The sequence below is a fragment of the Lytechinus variegatus genome, chromosome 6, assembly GCF_018143015.1.
Source record: "Lytechinus variegatus isolate NC3 chromosome 6, Lvar_3.0, whole genome shotgun sequence".
NCBI classification, from domain to species: domain Eukaryota; kingdom Metazoa; phylum Echinodermata; class Echinoidea; order Temnopleuroida; family Toxopneustidae; genus Lytechinus; species Lytechinus variegatus.
In genome coordinates, this window is record NC_054745.1 from 12,814,562 (window position 1) to 12,830,432 (window position 15,871).

Here is a 15,871-nt window from a genome sequence, read left to right on the forward strand (position 1 = left end):
TCAATTTATACATTCATTCATCATAATTCTTTTGTGGGGGAAGGGGGGTGGGAGTGTATTGCCATATTACCTTGTACCATTAAGACATTTCTTACCTGATAGCTTGATATTTGTCTTCCTAGTCCAACTGTAGCTTGAGTCCATGTTGCAACTGCCGTTGAGGGAGCCCTCCATAAATCAGCAGAATCTGCAGAATCACTAGCATTTACAACTTGCATGTAGAACTCAGTGAGAGGGACATTAGCAGCAGTTGACACCTTAGAAAGGAAAAAGAGGGTATTTCATAAAATAAAAAAGTTCATAATTTGCGCTTATCCAATCAGAATAAAGGATTCAAAGAAGGTGTTAACAAGTCAGAAAAATCAATTTTGTTTCGTGAAATGCTCCCTGAGAAACCATGTTATATCTATATTGCAATCCAACTCAAACTAATCTGGGTCAGTTATAGAAAACATTGCATTTGAATACAACTCAAGAAATCGAAAGCAATCCCAAATATGCAATTCTGAAAATTTTTGGAGCTGCAATTTTCCGCAATACACCATAATTACAAACCTCTCCTAAAATATTACCATTCATTAACCATTGCTGTCCCTTTGGGGTGGGGGAGGGGTAGTTGTTTTGATCTGCTCTTTTTATATTGCTATACTGAAGGTAGGTTATTTATGTTGCAGTAATTACTTCAACAAATAATTATTATCACAGTTCTAATTTATATTATTTTCAACAGTCTGTAGTTAAAGTAAAGCTTTTAGAATTTCGAGTAAGTGTTTGAAAGAATAGCCTTAATATACAGTCTCTTACCTGATAAGTGTACCAGAATGTCAGGGTACAAGCTGGTGCAGTGTCAGGGAGGACTGTACTCACAAGTCTAGCTGGTTCATTGAACTGTCCATTGCCACTGCCAACTGTCATGTAGGAACCTTGATACAAAAAATGACACATAATAAAGTTCTTAAATGGATAGCTGTAAATGGAATGGTGACAAAATATTGAAAAGACCTTGTCATGCCTTATACACCAGATGGTCGCCAGCAACCATCAAAGATGGTCGCCAGCAACCATCAAAGCTGCATCTTGGAAAGGACTCTAAAAAATGAATGGCCCATAGAATAGTTCCTTATTGGAATAATTTGGTTTTAAATTTGATGATTAGAAACTTTTGATCATTTTTCTTGTTCTTCTTTAAAAATGATCTTCCATTTTTTTCTTCTGTATCCCTTTCAATTTTTTCCTCACCTCTCTTTTTAGATATATTTTTCTCCCTTCTCTTTTTCATCTAGTTTTCTTATTTTTCTCTTTACCACACTCCTTTTTCTTCTTTTCTTTTCTTCTCCCTCTTTGCTTCCTTCTCTTGTCTCCTGTTGTTTCTTCCTGTTCTTCTTCCTTTACATCTTTTTCTCCCTCTTCTTCTTTTTCTTTCTCTTCCTTTTCTTTTCTTCTTCCTCCTATCTTTTCTTCTTCTCTTCCTCTTCCTCATCTTCTTCTTTTTCTTTTGCTTCTTCTTCACCACCTTTCCTTTTTTTGATAACTTCTTCTTCCCCTTCTTTTCTTCCTCTTCCTCATCTTGTTTTCTTTCTTCTTCCTTCTCTCTTTTATTTTTCTTCTTTTGCTTCTTCATCACCACCTTCCCTATCTTTCGTACCTAAATTGCAATCATATCAAATCATCTTACCTCCAGCATCTCTGATCAGACTCCCCTGGTCTCTACTCCAAGCAAAGCTTCCGTAGCTATCATCCTGGTATCCACACAGACCACTCTCAAAGTCACACGATCCTAAAAAAATATTACATAATGATTATAGTTCTGTCTGCTTCTACTACTAATAATACATAACATTTATAAGGTGCTTAATACTGATGTTTCTAAGTGCACTGTGTTCTGTTTATGGTTTGTACTTGGGATTTAAAGAAAAGTAAGAAAGAAATAAAAAAAGGGGCAGGGGAAAATGACACAGCTAATGCAGCTACACCAATAATCAAAACTGGTGTGCACCTCCAATTGACCGACCCACATTTATTAAATGCATTTCTTTCACCTGTTAGTAATGAATAAACTACAATGCATAGAATCTAGTTGGCTCCCACCTGTTGTTGCTACATGCCTGGCAGTCTCCATGTCCCAGTTGCACAGAAATGTTGTTAGGCTAACAGAGCGTTAAAAGTAAGCCTAGTCACATCTTTTGGATTGTGAAGTCAAAACATTTCAATGAATAAGTAATGCATTGATTGAAAATTAGGCCTCGCTACCATATTACTGATTGTAAAAGGTCCTCTGTTAGTGCTTAAAACGTTTCTGTGCAGTCAGTACAGGAAGCTTTCAGGTTGTTGAGAGTAACATTTTTATAATTTGAATATGTTACCATAAACATACCTATCACACATGATACATCAGGCATGCAAACAATTAGCAACATAAATTAATCAAAATAGTTCAATGACAGATAAACTTAATCAAATAGTTGGTCCTGATACAAGACTAGTACAAATACTACTTGTTGAGAGGGACATACTATGCAAACGTCCCTATCAGGGCAGTTAGGCTACATATTCAGACTACTTCATTCAAGACAATAGGATGAATGTTGGACAAAGGAAGGGGTGGGGAGGGGGGTGAGAGAGCACAATGCCCCTTTCACCCAAAATGGTGCATTATACCTCCCCTCATGGGAAGAACTCCCTTTTCGTCCTTGTCATTTTGCCAAATATGCAATTTATTTTTTTTTTGGGGGGAGAGCATGTTTCATGTAATATTATACAGAATTTAGCCCCACTTTCTATGCCCCCTCTTCCATTCCACCCTAGATATGCCCCTCTTCATATTCTTACCACACGAAGCCTCATCTTCCCCTCCCAAGCAATCAGCCTCATAGTTACAGTAGAGATCCAAGTCAATACAGCTAAGATCAGCACATTGCCATTTGCCCTGCCCACATGGACCATATGTAACTATAGGAGGCGACGTTGCACCTGGTGGTAGCTCAGCTGGAAAAGATGTTAGGAAAAAAAAGAGACAGAATTAAAGCAAGTGTTAAACATCAAAATGAACATACTTGGTTGAAGAGATTACAGAATGTAAAGATACATAGACAAGTAAAAATAATCTAAAAAATTACCAAAATATTAGATATGAGTTTTCTTGTGTCCTTGAATCTGAAGGTCAGAACACTATCAATGGAACAAGAAGTTTATCTATTGGATATGTTTAATATTATATGCATGCAACATAAAAGCATTTCATCCACTTTTTGTGAGAAAAATCAGCATTGTTGTTGAGAAGTGTTGATAATAACAGGATATTTTTAGACGGAGGCGGACACCCGGTATGCACATAATATCTGTGGTTAACTTGATTTTAGATTGCTAGGGTTTGAACTCACATGGTGATCTGATGCAATCTGATGTTATAGATGTGTCATCAATTGCTATATCACCAGCTGGACCATTGCCTCTTAGAGCTTCAATGACAATCTGAGAAAAGAAAAGAATAGCAACATATGAAGAGAATGCCAACTGGACTCTTTTTTCTTACATCTTCAATAGCAATCTTAGGAAAAACATAACACAAAACAAAGACTTAAAAAATATTTGTGTGGAGTATGTTGAAGGAAGCATAATTCACCATTTCTGGGGGTAAAACAACATTTTCACATTCAACAGGGACAAAAAAAAGATACATGTATTACTACTTCAATTAAAGTAGAAAACATCTTTTGGATTATTCCTAGAATTTTCTTATGACTTCTGCAATACATGTATCTACAACTTTAAATGAAATTAGTTCATAAAGCAGAAAGCTCAATAAAATGCATTGGAGTCAGGCAATTTTTGTAACATCCTTAAGCAGATAGCAAGTATTTACATACATGTTTATTTAGCAGAGGAATTGCTCTGTGATATAACATTAAATATTACCATGACATTCAGATCTGTCATGACTTCAACATCTGTAAGCTCCCAATATTCATTAGAGTGATACAAAATTTTATCTGTGATATAGCAATAAATATCACCTGAAAATTATATCTGATATACCATCAACAACAGCACGCTCCCAGTAGTCATTAGATTGATAAAGAGTGATACCTGTGATATATAAAAGAATATTACCTGGAAATTAAGGTCTGATGTAACTTCAACATCTGCAAGCTCCCAGTAGTCATTAGAGTGTCCAGTCTTTGAGAAGAGGGGTGTGAGATAGGCTCCAATGCCGACCCGGTAGTAAATGTTAAAGGTTCCAAGGTCACTCCCAAACATGTGGTACCACACACGGAACTAATGAGAGATGAAATAAATATTTCAAAGATTTGACAAATTTGAGTAACAGGTTGAGTAATGATAATAATAATTGGCATTTATATAGCACTTTATCAATCTACGACTGTTCGAAGCGCTTCAAATTATTATTACCCGGTCACTGGATTCATAGCATTTTCAAGAAGCCTGTTAGGTGCACACTTGCGAAACCAACCACAATGACAGTTATTTCCTACCGGTACCCAATAAGCACCTGGGTGAGGGTGGCAATATGTGGATTGATGCCTTGCCAAAGGAGGCTATGCCGTGGTGGGATTCGAACACACGACCCTCTGATTACAAGGTGTGAGTCAGGGCCGCTACACCACGGCGCTTCCACAATGTAAAAAACAATATGAGCACCATATCTTGTATGAAATTAATTTCAACATGATCTTTGTTAGAATAATAGGGAACAGAAATATCTAGACCAGTAAAGTGCTTTACAAAAATGGCATAAAACACAATTTGAAACAATTTATAGGACTTCATGGACAGAATTATCAACAACACCATCAAGTGGATTGGTGACAAAGCTTCAAGGCTTTCCAAATATGAGAAGTTGATTTGATTTGAGAGTTGAAGTCTACAAAGCATATTTATTTACAAATGGGAGGTGTGCAACGCTATATCTAAATGGGCGGGATGACTAAAAAATAATTGATATCCATCAGTTTGAGAGGAAATTACATTGACTTGTTTTCAAAAAACTTTCTGCAGTATGGCCATTAAATTTGATGACGACGAAATACCAGAAAGAAGTTGAGGAGTCTCACAAATTGAAAAAAAAAAAAATTTTTTTCAAATTTCAAGCCAAATAGAAGTATCAGTGGAACATGCTGGTATTAATGCAACATCCAAATCTTATTACCGGTAAACACTACAAATCATCATACTTTGACAAAAAGCAGAAATTTCAAAGAAGCTTACAGTGTTTCTACCAAAGAAATAAAACTACTTCAAACTGTTAATGAAATGAAGTAACATCATCTAAGGAGACCTTGTCACAAAACATGAAGTACGTGGTTATCACTGACTATTTGTTACAAGCTACTGAAATCCTTACATCCGATTGGCTCAGAGCAAGTTTCCCACTGAAAAATCCTTAACAAGATGCTACATGAAACACTTCCCAAGTCTTACCCTGCAGTATCTGTTCTGGTTGACTTGTTGATAAGCTGGACTGAACAATCTTGCTTTATCTCCTTCTGACAAACCTTGCTGACTAGAGTCCATTACCAGATAGTAACCTGCATGCAGTACAGATAAAGATTATACATACTTGGTATAATAAGATATTTTGGCCCGTATTCTGAAGTCCGGTTTAACTTAAACTCAGGTTTAAAGTTGTGGTTTAAGTATGGGAAGCCAAAAGTATATTTTTTTTTATCATGTATGTTTCTTATGTTTACTGCGCTCTTTCCTGCTTCATCGATGGTGAAGACAATCATCTATTTATACTTCCTAGACAATTATGAATTATTTGAGAGTCAAATGAGCTGAAGTAAGATATCTCTACTGTTAGTGATTATGTAACAATTGGGTGTCCATACTTAACCACAACTTTAAAACTGAGTTTAAGTTAACCCAACTTCAGAATACGGGCCAGTATATCTTATTATACCAAGTATTTGAAGCAGCATACAGACACATGTAATATGTGTATGTAGTATGTTTCTGATTTAATTTGAACATAAAAATGTATAGAAGTCTGTGCATGTGATACATATAACAATGTTTATGCATACTTGGTATAAAAGCATTCAGTGATATAGGGTTGGTACAATGAAAAAAAAAGTCTTATCATTCCAAAAAGTAAGATTTGAAATGGCCCACAAACACATGTAATAAAATGTATGTAGGCTTTTGAGGATTTAATTTGAACATACATTACATATATCTATTTCACATGTTTTTTTTTCAAGACTGTATTTTTTCTTCTAATTTTTGCACATTAATTTATACAAATATTTATCTGAAATATGAGGAATATGATTTCTTCAGAACCCTTGTACATGTACTTCTGTCTTTAAAAAAGGAAAGATGATGTCAATTAGTAATATTCTGTTATTGTAGAGTGCCAAGACTGGTACTTGCCACTGAACATCAATTTGATTCCATTTTACTTATTAGACGGCCTACCTGCATACTAAACCCAGGGAAATAATAACATTATCATGTTAAGCAGGGCCTGCTGGGAGAACAGTTTTTGCAAATGAAGTGGCTAGCCTGGGTAAATATATTATTATCATTATCATCATTATTATTAACATATATTAGGCCTACCTGTATACTGTGTTGTATGATCTCTATATGGTCCTGTAGCATAGTTTTCTGTATCCGACGGTCCCGTCTTTCTGATGAAGTCAGTTTCATCATAGACATCTTGGGTCCAATCACAGAAGTCATCTTCAAAACTACACTGATCGTACCCTCCTGTAGAAAAAAAAATGTAAAATTTGGGCAATAATGATAATAATAGCAGAATTAAAAAGCGCTTTCTGCCCGAAGATACAACGTGCTGCTATCATTACCCCCGTTTAAGCTCGAGCTATCATCACGGGTGCTCAGCGCATGCAAGGATTTAATCCTGCTGGATACCCATTCACCTCACCTGGGTTGAGTGCAACACAGTGTGGACAAATTTCTTTCTGGAAGAAGACATGTCATGGCAAGGATTTGAATCCAAAACTCTCTGTTTGAAAGAGAAGTCAGAACCACCAGACCACGACGTGCCCGATCAAGCTTGTGCTAGGCAATTCCATGAAATAATCAATTTTTGTCTATTCCTAACCCCCATCATCCTGCACATTGGAATTCATTTCAAGCAGTGATAAAGCCATTGAGAGCAATAAACCTAAATCAGAAAACTTTTAATTCTGAGCGGTCCTCACATGGGAGATCAGATGAACATATTTCGTGGAATTGGTTTGCTACATTCAAGTCATGATTCTTATAAAATCTGATTGCAGATCCAATTTACTCCACAATGACAGGACATGATGTTTCTGCTGAATGAAAACATAATAATGCTGATAATACATTCAAAATTAAAAGAAATACCCAACTCCCCCCAAAAGTTGGGGTAATATTTACCACAGATGGCAGGGTCTTCATCAGAGCCATCTCCACAATCGTCAGTGAAGTCACACAGACGATGGATGTCAATGCATGCATTGCGGGTACAACGGAACTCATTACTGGCACATGCAGAAGACTGCTCAGCTGTTAAAAAAACAAGAACAGGGAAGTTGACTCCTATGATTTCTCAGCAATATGTTATATTTGTGCAGGAGATAATCTCATAATATGTATTGCATTTGCCAATTTGTAAGTTTGAAAAAAAATTGAAGTATTGTGAGATACATCACAGAAAATACATGTACAACTTCACTGGCCCAAATGACAGTTTAACAAATTTTTTATCTTTCATGTATACTTAAGAATGAGCCTTCATTGACCCTTTGCGCGCTGATGTTGCAATCTTGCACATTCGTTCAATGAAATTCAATTATTTTTCTCCCCTACCTTCAAATTAGATAAGCTAATAAAAGACAATAGTTTTTGGATATCATCTGCATGATGACAATAAGAATCAATCTATGGTGCAATATGGAAATATTGAATCAAAGAAAATAATATGGAAACAGTTGTCATTATTATCCCCAAAAATTAATTCAGCATGCAAAGAGTTAATTCTTAAAGAAATACAACAAAAATTGAGTTTTCATGAGATTTCTGCATATTATATGATGAAAGTTTGTGACTGTGGCATGCCAGGAGTACCTAAAAAATACAGGGAAAGGGGAACATAGATCTAGAATATGGTTTCCCGTGATATTGCAGACCGTAAAATTTATTGACTGAAAACTAAAAGGCCCTTCAGGATGGCAGCTAAAAATACAGACAATGCATAATTTAATTCAAAATATTTTCATTCTCAAAAAGAAATGACAAAAAAAAGATTAGATGAACATAAAAAATGGAAACAGTGTATTGTCATAACATACAAAAAATATTTCTGACAAATGAGGGATCGACAAAAAGAGCATACAGCCTAATCAGCATTGATAAACAGAAAACACATTGGCCCATATTCTGAAGTCGGGTTTAATTTTAACTCTGGTTTGAACTTGTGGTTTAACTATGGAAAGCAAGTTACAACATAAATCTATAACAGTAGAGGTTCAATGTATCAGCTCATTTGACTCCCAAAACATTATTAAGTGCCTGGGAAAAATAAGTATAGACCATGGTCTACGTAAAACCCGACTTCAGAATATGGGCCATTCAATCTAATGGAGTGACTTACCTGGAAGACCACATCTCTCCATTCTTATGTCATCTATGGCCACATCCCCTAAAACATCAAAGTTACGTATGGACTGGAACTTCACCTACAAATTGACATTGAGCAATATGAAATCAAGTACTTAAGAAATCTTAAGTGAATAGAATGAAAATATTCAAGACACAAGAATACTTATCCTCTTAATTCCTATTAATAAGAGTCAAGTATTCTGTTAAGCATTCCTTGAAAGTTCCTCCTTTAGTATCAGTAAAACTCTTGTGTAAATTTTGACCAGACTTTTTTTGTCCATACCAGTTGGGTGCTAGAACGAGGATTTTGTGTCTAACGAGTCTTTGCACTTCTGCTTTCTTTTTTCTATAGTGTTTCACATTTTCTTGGGATGGATTTTTCCACAGTTGGTTTTTTGCTTGGATTTTGTTTGTGTTTTTTAAAAGGTGGGGTTTGTTTGTGTTTTTTAAAAGGTGGGGCGGTTTCCTCCAGAACACTTGTGATTAGTTTTATGAAAAGGTCATAGGTTTCTGAAGCATTCAATGCACTTGTTGTACTAGGGTATGTGTTTCTACAGTGTCCCTCGCACTCCTTTTGAAAATATGACCAGTTCATACGTTTAAACTGTGGTCACTAATTTGTGGGATTTAATGTAATTGTCTATGGATTGGCTTAATAGTAGGAACCTTGCAGAAGGATGCTTCAGAGAATTTTTAGTAAGGATTTTGATCCCAATGGTTATCATCATCAAATGAGCATCTCGTTTATTTTCTGATAAGTTGTCAGATCTGATGATTTTCCTTCACTTTGACTGACTCAGAAGCACAGGTGTCTGAAAAGTGTGATAACCGTTGGATAATGACATATTGCCAGTGCCGGCCAGTTTCATAAAATAGTCCCCTAACGCATTATTGATTTTTTTATAGCCATAATTTTAAAGACTTACACTGAAGCCGCCATGGATGCGACCCAGTCCAGCGATTCCCTCCTGCCAACGGTCTCCTTCATCCCCGGATTTAAACCAAGGTAGCATCAAGAAGTACTGTTCTTGTACCCAAAGCTGTAGGTTTCCAATGTCGTCACCAAGCATGTGATACCAGAACCGGACCTCACAGGTCGCTGCAGCATTCCGGTGCATGCGAGAGGATAGTACGGCGTAGGCTGCACCGCTGTTTGGCGTGGTCCCCACATACATGTACCATCCTTCAAAAGTTAGAGAAATAAAAAAAGATCATGAATATGAAATTTTCAAAATGATGTACAAAGTCTGGTTTAATACTAGTCTATGTTGTAAAATTAGTTTCTTATGTTCACTGTACTCTTTTTATCATGCTAGCATGATAAAAGGGCACAGTAAACATAAGAAACACAAAACTTTTCACAGATGTTGACATTTTTGGTTTTCCATAGTTATACATGTATCTGACTTCAGAAGACAGGGTTTAGCAATCAAATGAAAAGAGGAAACGACTGACATATTTCACATTCACTATAAATCTTACATTCATCAGTTATAGAGAAAGAAAGAGAGAAATATTACCAGCAGAAGTGAGTGTAGTGTGATCATAAGCAGGGCCAGTGTTACTATCAGGAGTAGATCCCTGGTTACGCTTGAACTTGTGGGTACCATGGCCTGCATTCCACCAACGACAGGTGTCCACTTCAAATGTACAAGTTGTACCTGTAACAAATTAAACATAAGGGGTGTTGCAAGAAAATATTAACAGTCAATTGCAATTGTTTGGTTTCAATTTGACAATGGATAGATCAATTTTATCTGTAGGAAGACTTGCCCGGTAGAGTCACCTCGCTGATCAATGATATCATCCAATGATCATGGTTGTTTCACTTTATATGTTTGTCATTTTGCCTCCGACGAAGATTCTGCTAGGATCGAAAGCTTAGGCCCCTTTTGACTCTAATTTACTCCATTGGCTCTTTTTTTTAGATAAGCAGTTTTCAGCAGCTTCTTTTTGCCTTTGATCAATGTGCCCGAGAGATTGGATGATCTGTGTCAATGATGGAATAGTGCACAGTTGATGTATCGGAATAGTAAATTCTCTTCAGTGGGTATTTAATTTTCAACATCACCGCAAAATAGTGAGAATATGTTTGATCACATGATGCTATTTAAACCAATCAGCATACAGTATTTAATTTATATAGGATAAAATATACACTAACAGTAACCAGGTTTACACTATTAACCATCGAAGTGCCCCATGCATCATAACTTACCGCAGTCCACTTCATCATTGCCGTTCCCACACTGCGATACAAAATCACAGACCTGATTATTGGGTAGACATTTGTCAGTTCCATCATTACACACAAAGTCACAGTCAGTAGGAGGATCTAGAATAAAATAAGACGTGATAAAAAATGACTGTTCTTCTTCCATATTTGATTATTTGTAAACTGTATCTTTTCCAAGCAGTTTCAACCAACCAACCAACCAACCGACCGACCGACCAACCAACCAACCAACCAATCAATCAATCAATCATTAAACTTACCAGAACATTCCCCATCGTAGAACATGATATCATCCAATGATATATCACTCATGAAGGAAGATCCAACTGTACCCTTGAATAAAACCTCATAGGAATAGGCCGAAGGAATAGCATCCAAAGTTATCTAGGACGAATAGTATAAAACAATGCACATTATTGAGGACATTAATATACATTATACACACAAGGTACAGTTTAAACAGTTCTAACACACCCCAGGTACAGCTGAGGGCATTTGGATTGTTTCATAAGTAAAAGTGTGCGTAATTCTAATGTCAGAGCAAAATGATGAGAATAAAATGTTTTATAACATAGTGATGAAGGCCATGTTATCTGATAGATCATCCTAATCCTAAAACCAAGACTGTTCAATAGAACAAGTCATTATCACTAGCCATTCACAAATTTGACTGTTAGTACAATAATAAAATGAAAAACAGTTTACTTTCTAACCTTAAGGCAATAATTGATGAGATCTATATCTATATCACCATTATATGATAAGCAATATACCATATTCCAATCAACATCATTGTTTATATATCATTAATATCATTATTATTATTAGTATTATTAGTATTATTCTTTAATGGCAGAAGCCTGTCTTTCAATTCTTGGTAAAAGTGGATATAGCTCATTTTAAGACCAAGCCCATCCAGTACCTGGACCTGTCTCCAATAATCCCCAGTATCCTGGTCCTGGGACCACTTTGTGCTTGGTGAGGTGGCACTATCCGGCCAGGTCTGGACCTCGAGGGAGCCCACATCGGCTCCGCCCATGTGATAGTAAAACTCCAAGCACTGGGGAGACACAGCCAGGAAGTCACTAGACTTTAGTATTGTCACATCACCCTCTGATCGACCAGTGGCTTCAACGTATACATAGGTACCTAGTGATAAGATAATGATAAATCTAAGTATGAGAAAGAGAAGTATCTGAAAATGGGATATTGGTTGTGCTAAGGCTGAAATTACTCTGACAGAACACTTCCTTTAACATAATTTCATCACTACTGATTAGTAATTTATTGTAAAATTTAACTGTTACTACTGCAACATGAAATACTCTACATGTGTAGTGGAGAAAGGTGATTGCACTTACAAACTGAAATGCATACACATGTTTTATGTATTGATTGACATATTGGAACTATGTCTCTAAACACGCACCAGATACATTTTAAATTATTACCATATGGTGTTCCAAGAGTATGGTCGACTCCTGGTCCCGTGTCGTCTGACGGCGTCCTTCCGTGTATGAGCAACCAATCAAAGTCGTCCATGTTCTGATCATTCTTCCAAGTACACAGCCCATTCTCAAAGGAGCACGAAGCAAATGGATTGCACGGTTCTGTCGAGATTATGATGTCATCGATGGCTACGCCGGAGCTGACTTGGAACTGATTGCTTGAGGCTTGGAATCGGAACTGATTTCAGGGACAGAGAAGAAAATGAAAGCAGTATGAAAGCAATGAAAGTACACTAAGTGGGTGTTGTATGAAAATATTTGCAATCAATAGCAAATCTATATTGTAATTTTATAGTTAATAGATATGTTTTAGCAATAGTCAATAGGTTGCATTCCTGGGAGGTGTTTCACAAAGTTGTAAGTATGACTTAGAGTTGCACTGAAATGAAGACTTAAACATGATATGCAACGCGCAATCTTATTGATTGATATGGAGTAGAATGCATACTCTTGGCATGATCTGACCAATGCCGTGATGTCTTTTATACCGCATGTAACTAGGCATTCAAGTGCGACTCTAAGTAAAACTTAGATCTTTGTGAAACACACCCTCTAGTTTCCAGGAGCAGATCAGCAATCAAGTGCAAATTTGTAATTACATATGAAAATGTAAGCCTTATGATTGCGCATTGAATACAAAAGAGACTTGCACTTGATTGTGAGTTTCTGCAATGCCCCAATAGTTATATCTATGATTATGTTGCTAATCAAAACACATTAGCATTCAGTGAACTAGGTATCAGTCTTGTTGTTTACCATCATCAGTGTTTATAGGAGCCATCTCTCTGCAGCTAACATTGTCAGCTTCTCCACCAGCAGCAGAATCAAAATCAGCTATCACCACCTCTATTACAATTACCATCGCTACCACAACCACCACTACCACCATCATCACCACTTACACTACCTTCATCACGCCAAACACCACCAACATCGCACCCAACATTAACACCAACCACCACCACCACCATCATCACCATCAATGCCAACACCACCATAACGCACCACCATCATCACCACTAACACCACCTTCATCACTCCAAACGCCACCAACATCGCACCCAACATTAACACCAACCACCACCACCACCATCATCACCATCAATGCCAACACCACCATAACGCACCACCATCATCACCACTTACACCACCTTCATCACTCCAAACGCCACCAACATCGCACCCAACATTAACACCAACACTATCACCACCATTACCACTTCCACCAGCCCCAACATCATCACCACCACATCCCATCATCTTTACCTATTTACTCATCTTACCCTATGAGAGTCTGCGCTGGTGTAATTGATCTCAGCTACGTGCCATTCATCAGGTCCTGTGACTGTACTCATCTGCCACAGACTCGAGTCTCCAATGCTCCTTTCATGTAGATAAACCTTATCAGTGCAATAAGAATATTTTTTTTCATAGAATTATAAGATCAGATAATGAGCTTGAAATGTGATCTCCTCTGTTTTAAAGTGATGAAGATACATTGATTTCGAAACATAAAATTTACAGTATGATAAGAAATTGACTCACTTGTACTTAGTTTCAGGACATTTCTTTGACAGTTTAATTTGATTCATACATGATGTTGAAAATGTTCTAAATGTAAAATATCCAACTCCTCCATTCAAACCATACGAAAAATGCTATAAATATAACTCTTAACCTGAAACAATATGTCCACATCTACCTGAGATCTTGGACCTGAGCCCTATATTTTGCCACGTTCCACCCAGGTATGAAATAGGTGACAGGAGGCCTTTTCATAATGTTGTTTGTAACTTACACATGTCTTTACAAATGACTAGTTATAATTTACTATGCTTACTCAGATCCGCAATCATTTCCAAGTTTTAACTTAAAGGAGAATGAAACCATTGGAACAAGATAGCTTGTGTGAAAACAGAAAAATCAAAGAAACAGATCAACGAAAGTTTGAGAAAAATCGGACAAAAAATGAGAAAGTTATGAGCATTTGAATATTGCGATCACTAATGCTAGCAAATTGGCAATGCGACAAAGATGTGTGATGTCACTTGTGAACAACTCTCCCCATTACTTTAATATATATTTCACTTGAAATTGCCTCTTTTATCACATCTATCCATCTATCATCTATCCATCTATCATCAATCTATCATCTATCAGACGAACTGTTTGAAAATTGGCAGTGCCTGAAATGCATTCTGCAAAGTGTATTACCTTTTTGGAATGATCCTGATGTATCTACTGAAGTCATGTATAACTGTAATAATATTTCTGTCGACGCAAATAATGATATGTCAACCGAAACTAATGATTTTGCTCTAAAAGGTATTAAAGGTATTAAATTAGCTCATCTTAATGTCAGAAGCATTGTTAATAAAGTTGCTGATTTACAATGTTTGCTGAATAATAACCCTTATGATCTACTAGGAGTGTCAGAAACATGGTTAACAAAAGATCATTCTGATAGCTTGATTTTTGTTAAAGGTTATAAGTTTGAGAGGAGGGATAGATGTACTCATGGAGATGGAGTGGGATGTTTTATATCAGAAAATTTATCATATATAAGAAGATTGGATCTTGAATCTGTTGCCTTAGAAATAATTTGGTTGGAGTTGCAACGTAGAAATAGTAGCTCATTATTTATTGGTATATTGTATAGAAAACCCGATAATCATTTAGATTTTTTTGACAGTCTTGAAAGTAATCTCGAGAAATTGTATACAGTTACAAACAATGTCATCCTTCTTGGTGATTTTAATTGTAATATGCAAACCGTGAATAATCTTTCTAGAAAAGTTTCCAGTCTCCTTACTACAATGCAAATGACACAGGTTATATCTGAACCCACTAGAATTTCACCACATAGCCAGTCAGTAATCGATTTGGTATGTATTTCTGATTCACTTGTTGACAATATTATTAAATCAGGAGTGCAGTCAGCTGGACTTAGTGATCACTCTGTGATTTTTACTGCAATTAAAGGGAAACATCAACCCCTTTCTCCCAAAATAACTAAATGTCGTTCTTTCAAGTACTTTGACAGTGAGAAATTTAAAGATGATGTAAGGAAAGTTGATTGGCATGAGTTTTATTCCTGTGGGACTGATGTTGAAAAATTGTGGCACTCCTTTAAAAACGCACTCCTAGACATTTGTGACTGGCATGCCCCCGTGATATCAGTGCGGCAAAAACAAAGAGGGGTACCTTGGATAAATGATGATTATTTGGTGTTAGCACGCGAAAGGGATTATTATCGAAAGCAATTTAGAAAAACAAGATTAATTCATTGGTGGAATAAATTTCAGTCTTCCCGTAACGGTAAGAGCTAATAACTTGATTAAAAATTTGAAAAAGAAGTATTATCAGGACAAATTTAAGGACTGCGGAAATGACATAAAAAAGAACTGGAACATTTTATCGAAGCTTCTACCTAAGAAAAATAAAACCACGAGTCATGATGTTAAGTTAACAATTGATGATGGTCAAATACCTAACAATGAAATAGCTCACG

The 15,871-nt window shown here is 36.4% G+C and overlaps 1 protein-coding gene across 1 annotated transcript in view; it reads right to left on the bottom strand.

The window, feature by feature from the left end:
- Positions 1 to 15,871, bottom strand: part of LOC121416844 (MAM and LDL-receptor class A domain-containing protein 2-like) — a 66,146-nt gene that overhangs the window by 19,117 nt on the left and 31,158 nt on the right. Inside the window, exons 25-41 of the mRNA XM_041610361.1 lie at positions 13,644 to 13,760; positions 12,304 to 12,538; positions 11,775 to 12,001; positions 11,113 to 11,236; positions 10,835 to 10,951; positions 10,137 to 10,277; positions 9,543 to 9,799; positions 8,609 to 8,693; positions 7,393 to 7,521; positions 6,583 to 6,732; positions 5,440 to 5,546; positions 4,111 to 4,275; positions 3,381 to 3,471; positions 2,830 to 2,985; positions 1,676 to 1,777; positions 805 to 923; positions 96 to 257 (exon numbers count right to left, since the gene is read on the bottom strand). Coding sequence (XP_041466295.1) covers positions 96 to 257; positions 805 to 923; positions 1,676 to 1,777; positions 2,830 to 2,985; positions 3,381 to 3,471; positions 4,111 to 4,275; positions 5,440 to 5,546; positions 6,583 to 6,732; positions 7,393 to 7,521; positions 8,609 to 8,693; positions 9,543 to 9,799; positions 10,137 to 10,277; positions 10,835 to 10,951; positions 11,113 to 11,236; positions 11,775 to 12,001; positions 12,304 to 12,538; positions 13,644 to 13,760 — 2,484 coding nt within the window. The remainder of the gene's footprint in view (positions 1 to 95; positions 258 to 804; positions 924 to 1,675; positions 1,778 to 2,829; positions 2,986 to 3,380; positions 3,472 to 4,110; positions 4,276 to 5,439; positions 5,547 to 6,582; positions 6,733 to 7,392; positions 7,522 to 8,608; positions 8,694 to 9,542; positions 9,800 to 10,136; positions 10,278 to 10,834; positions 10,952 to 11,112; positions 11,237 to 11,774; positions 12,002 to 12,303; positions 12,539 to 13,643; positions 13,761 to 15,871) is intronic.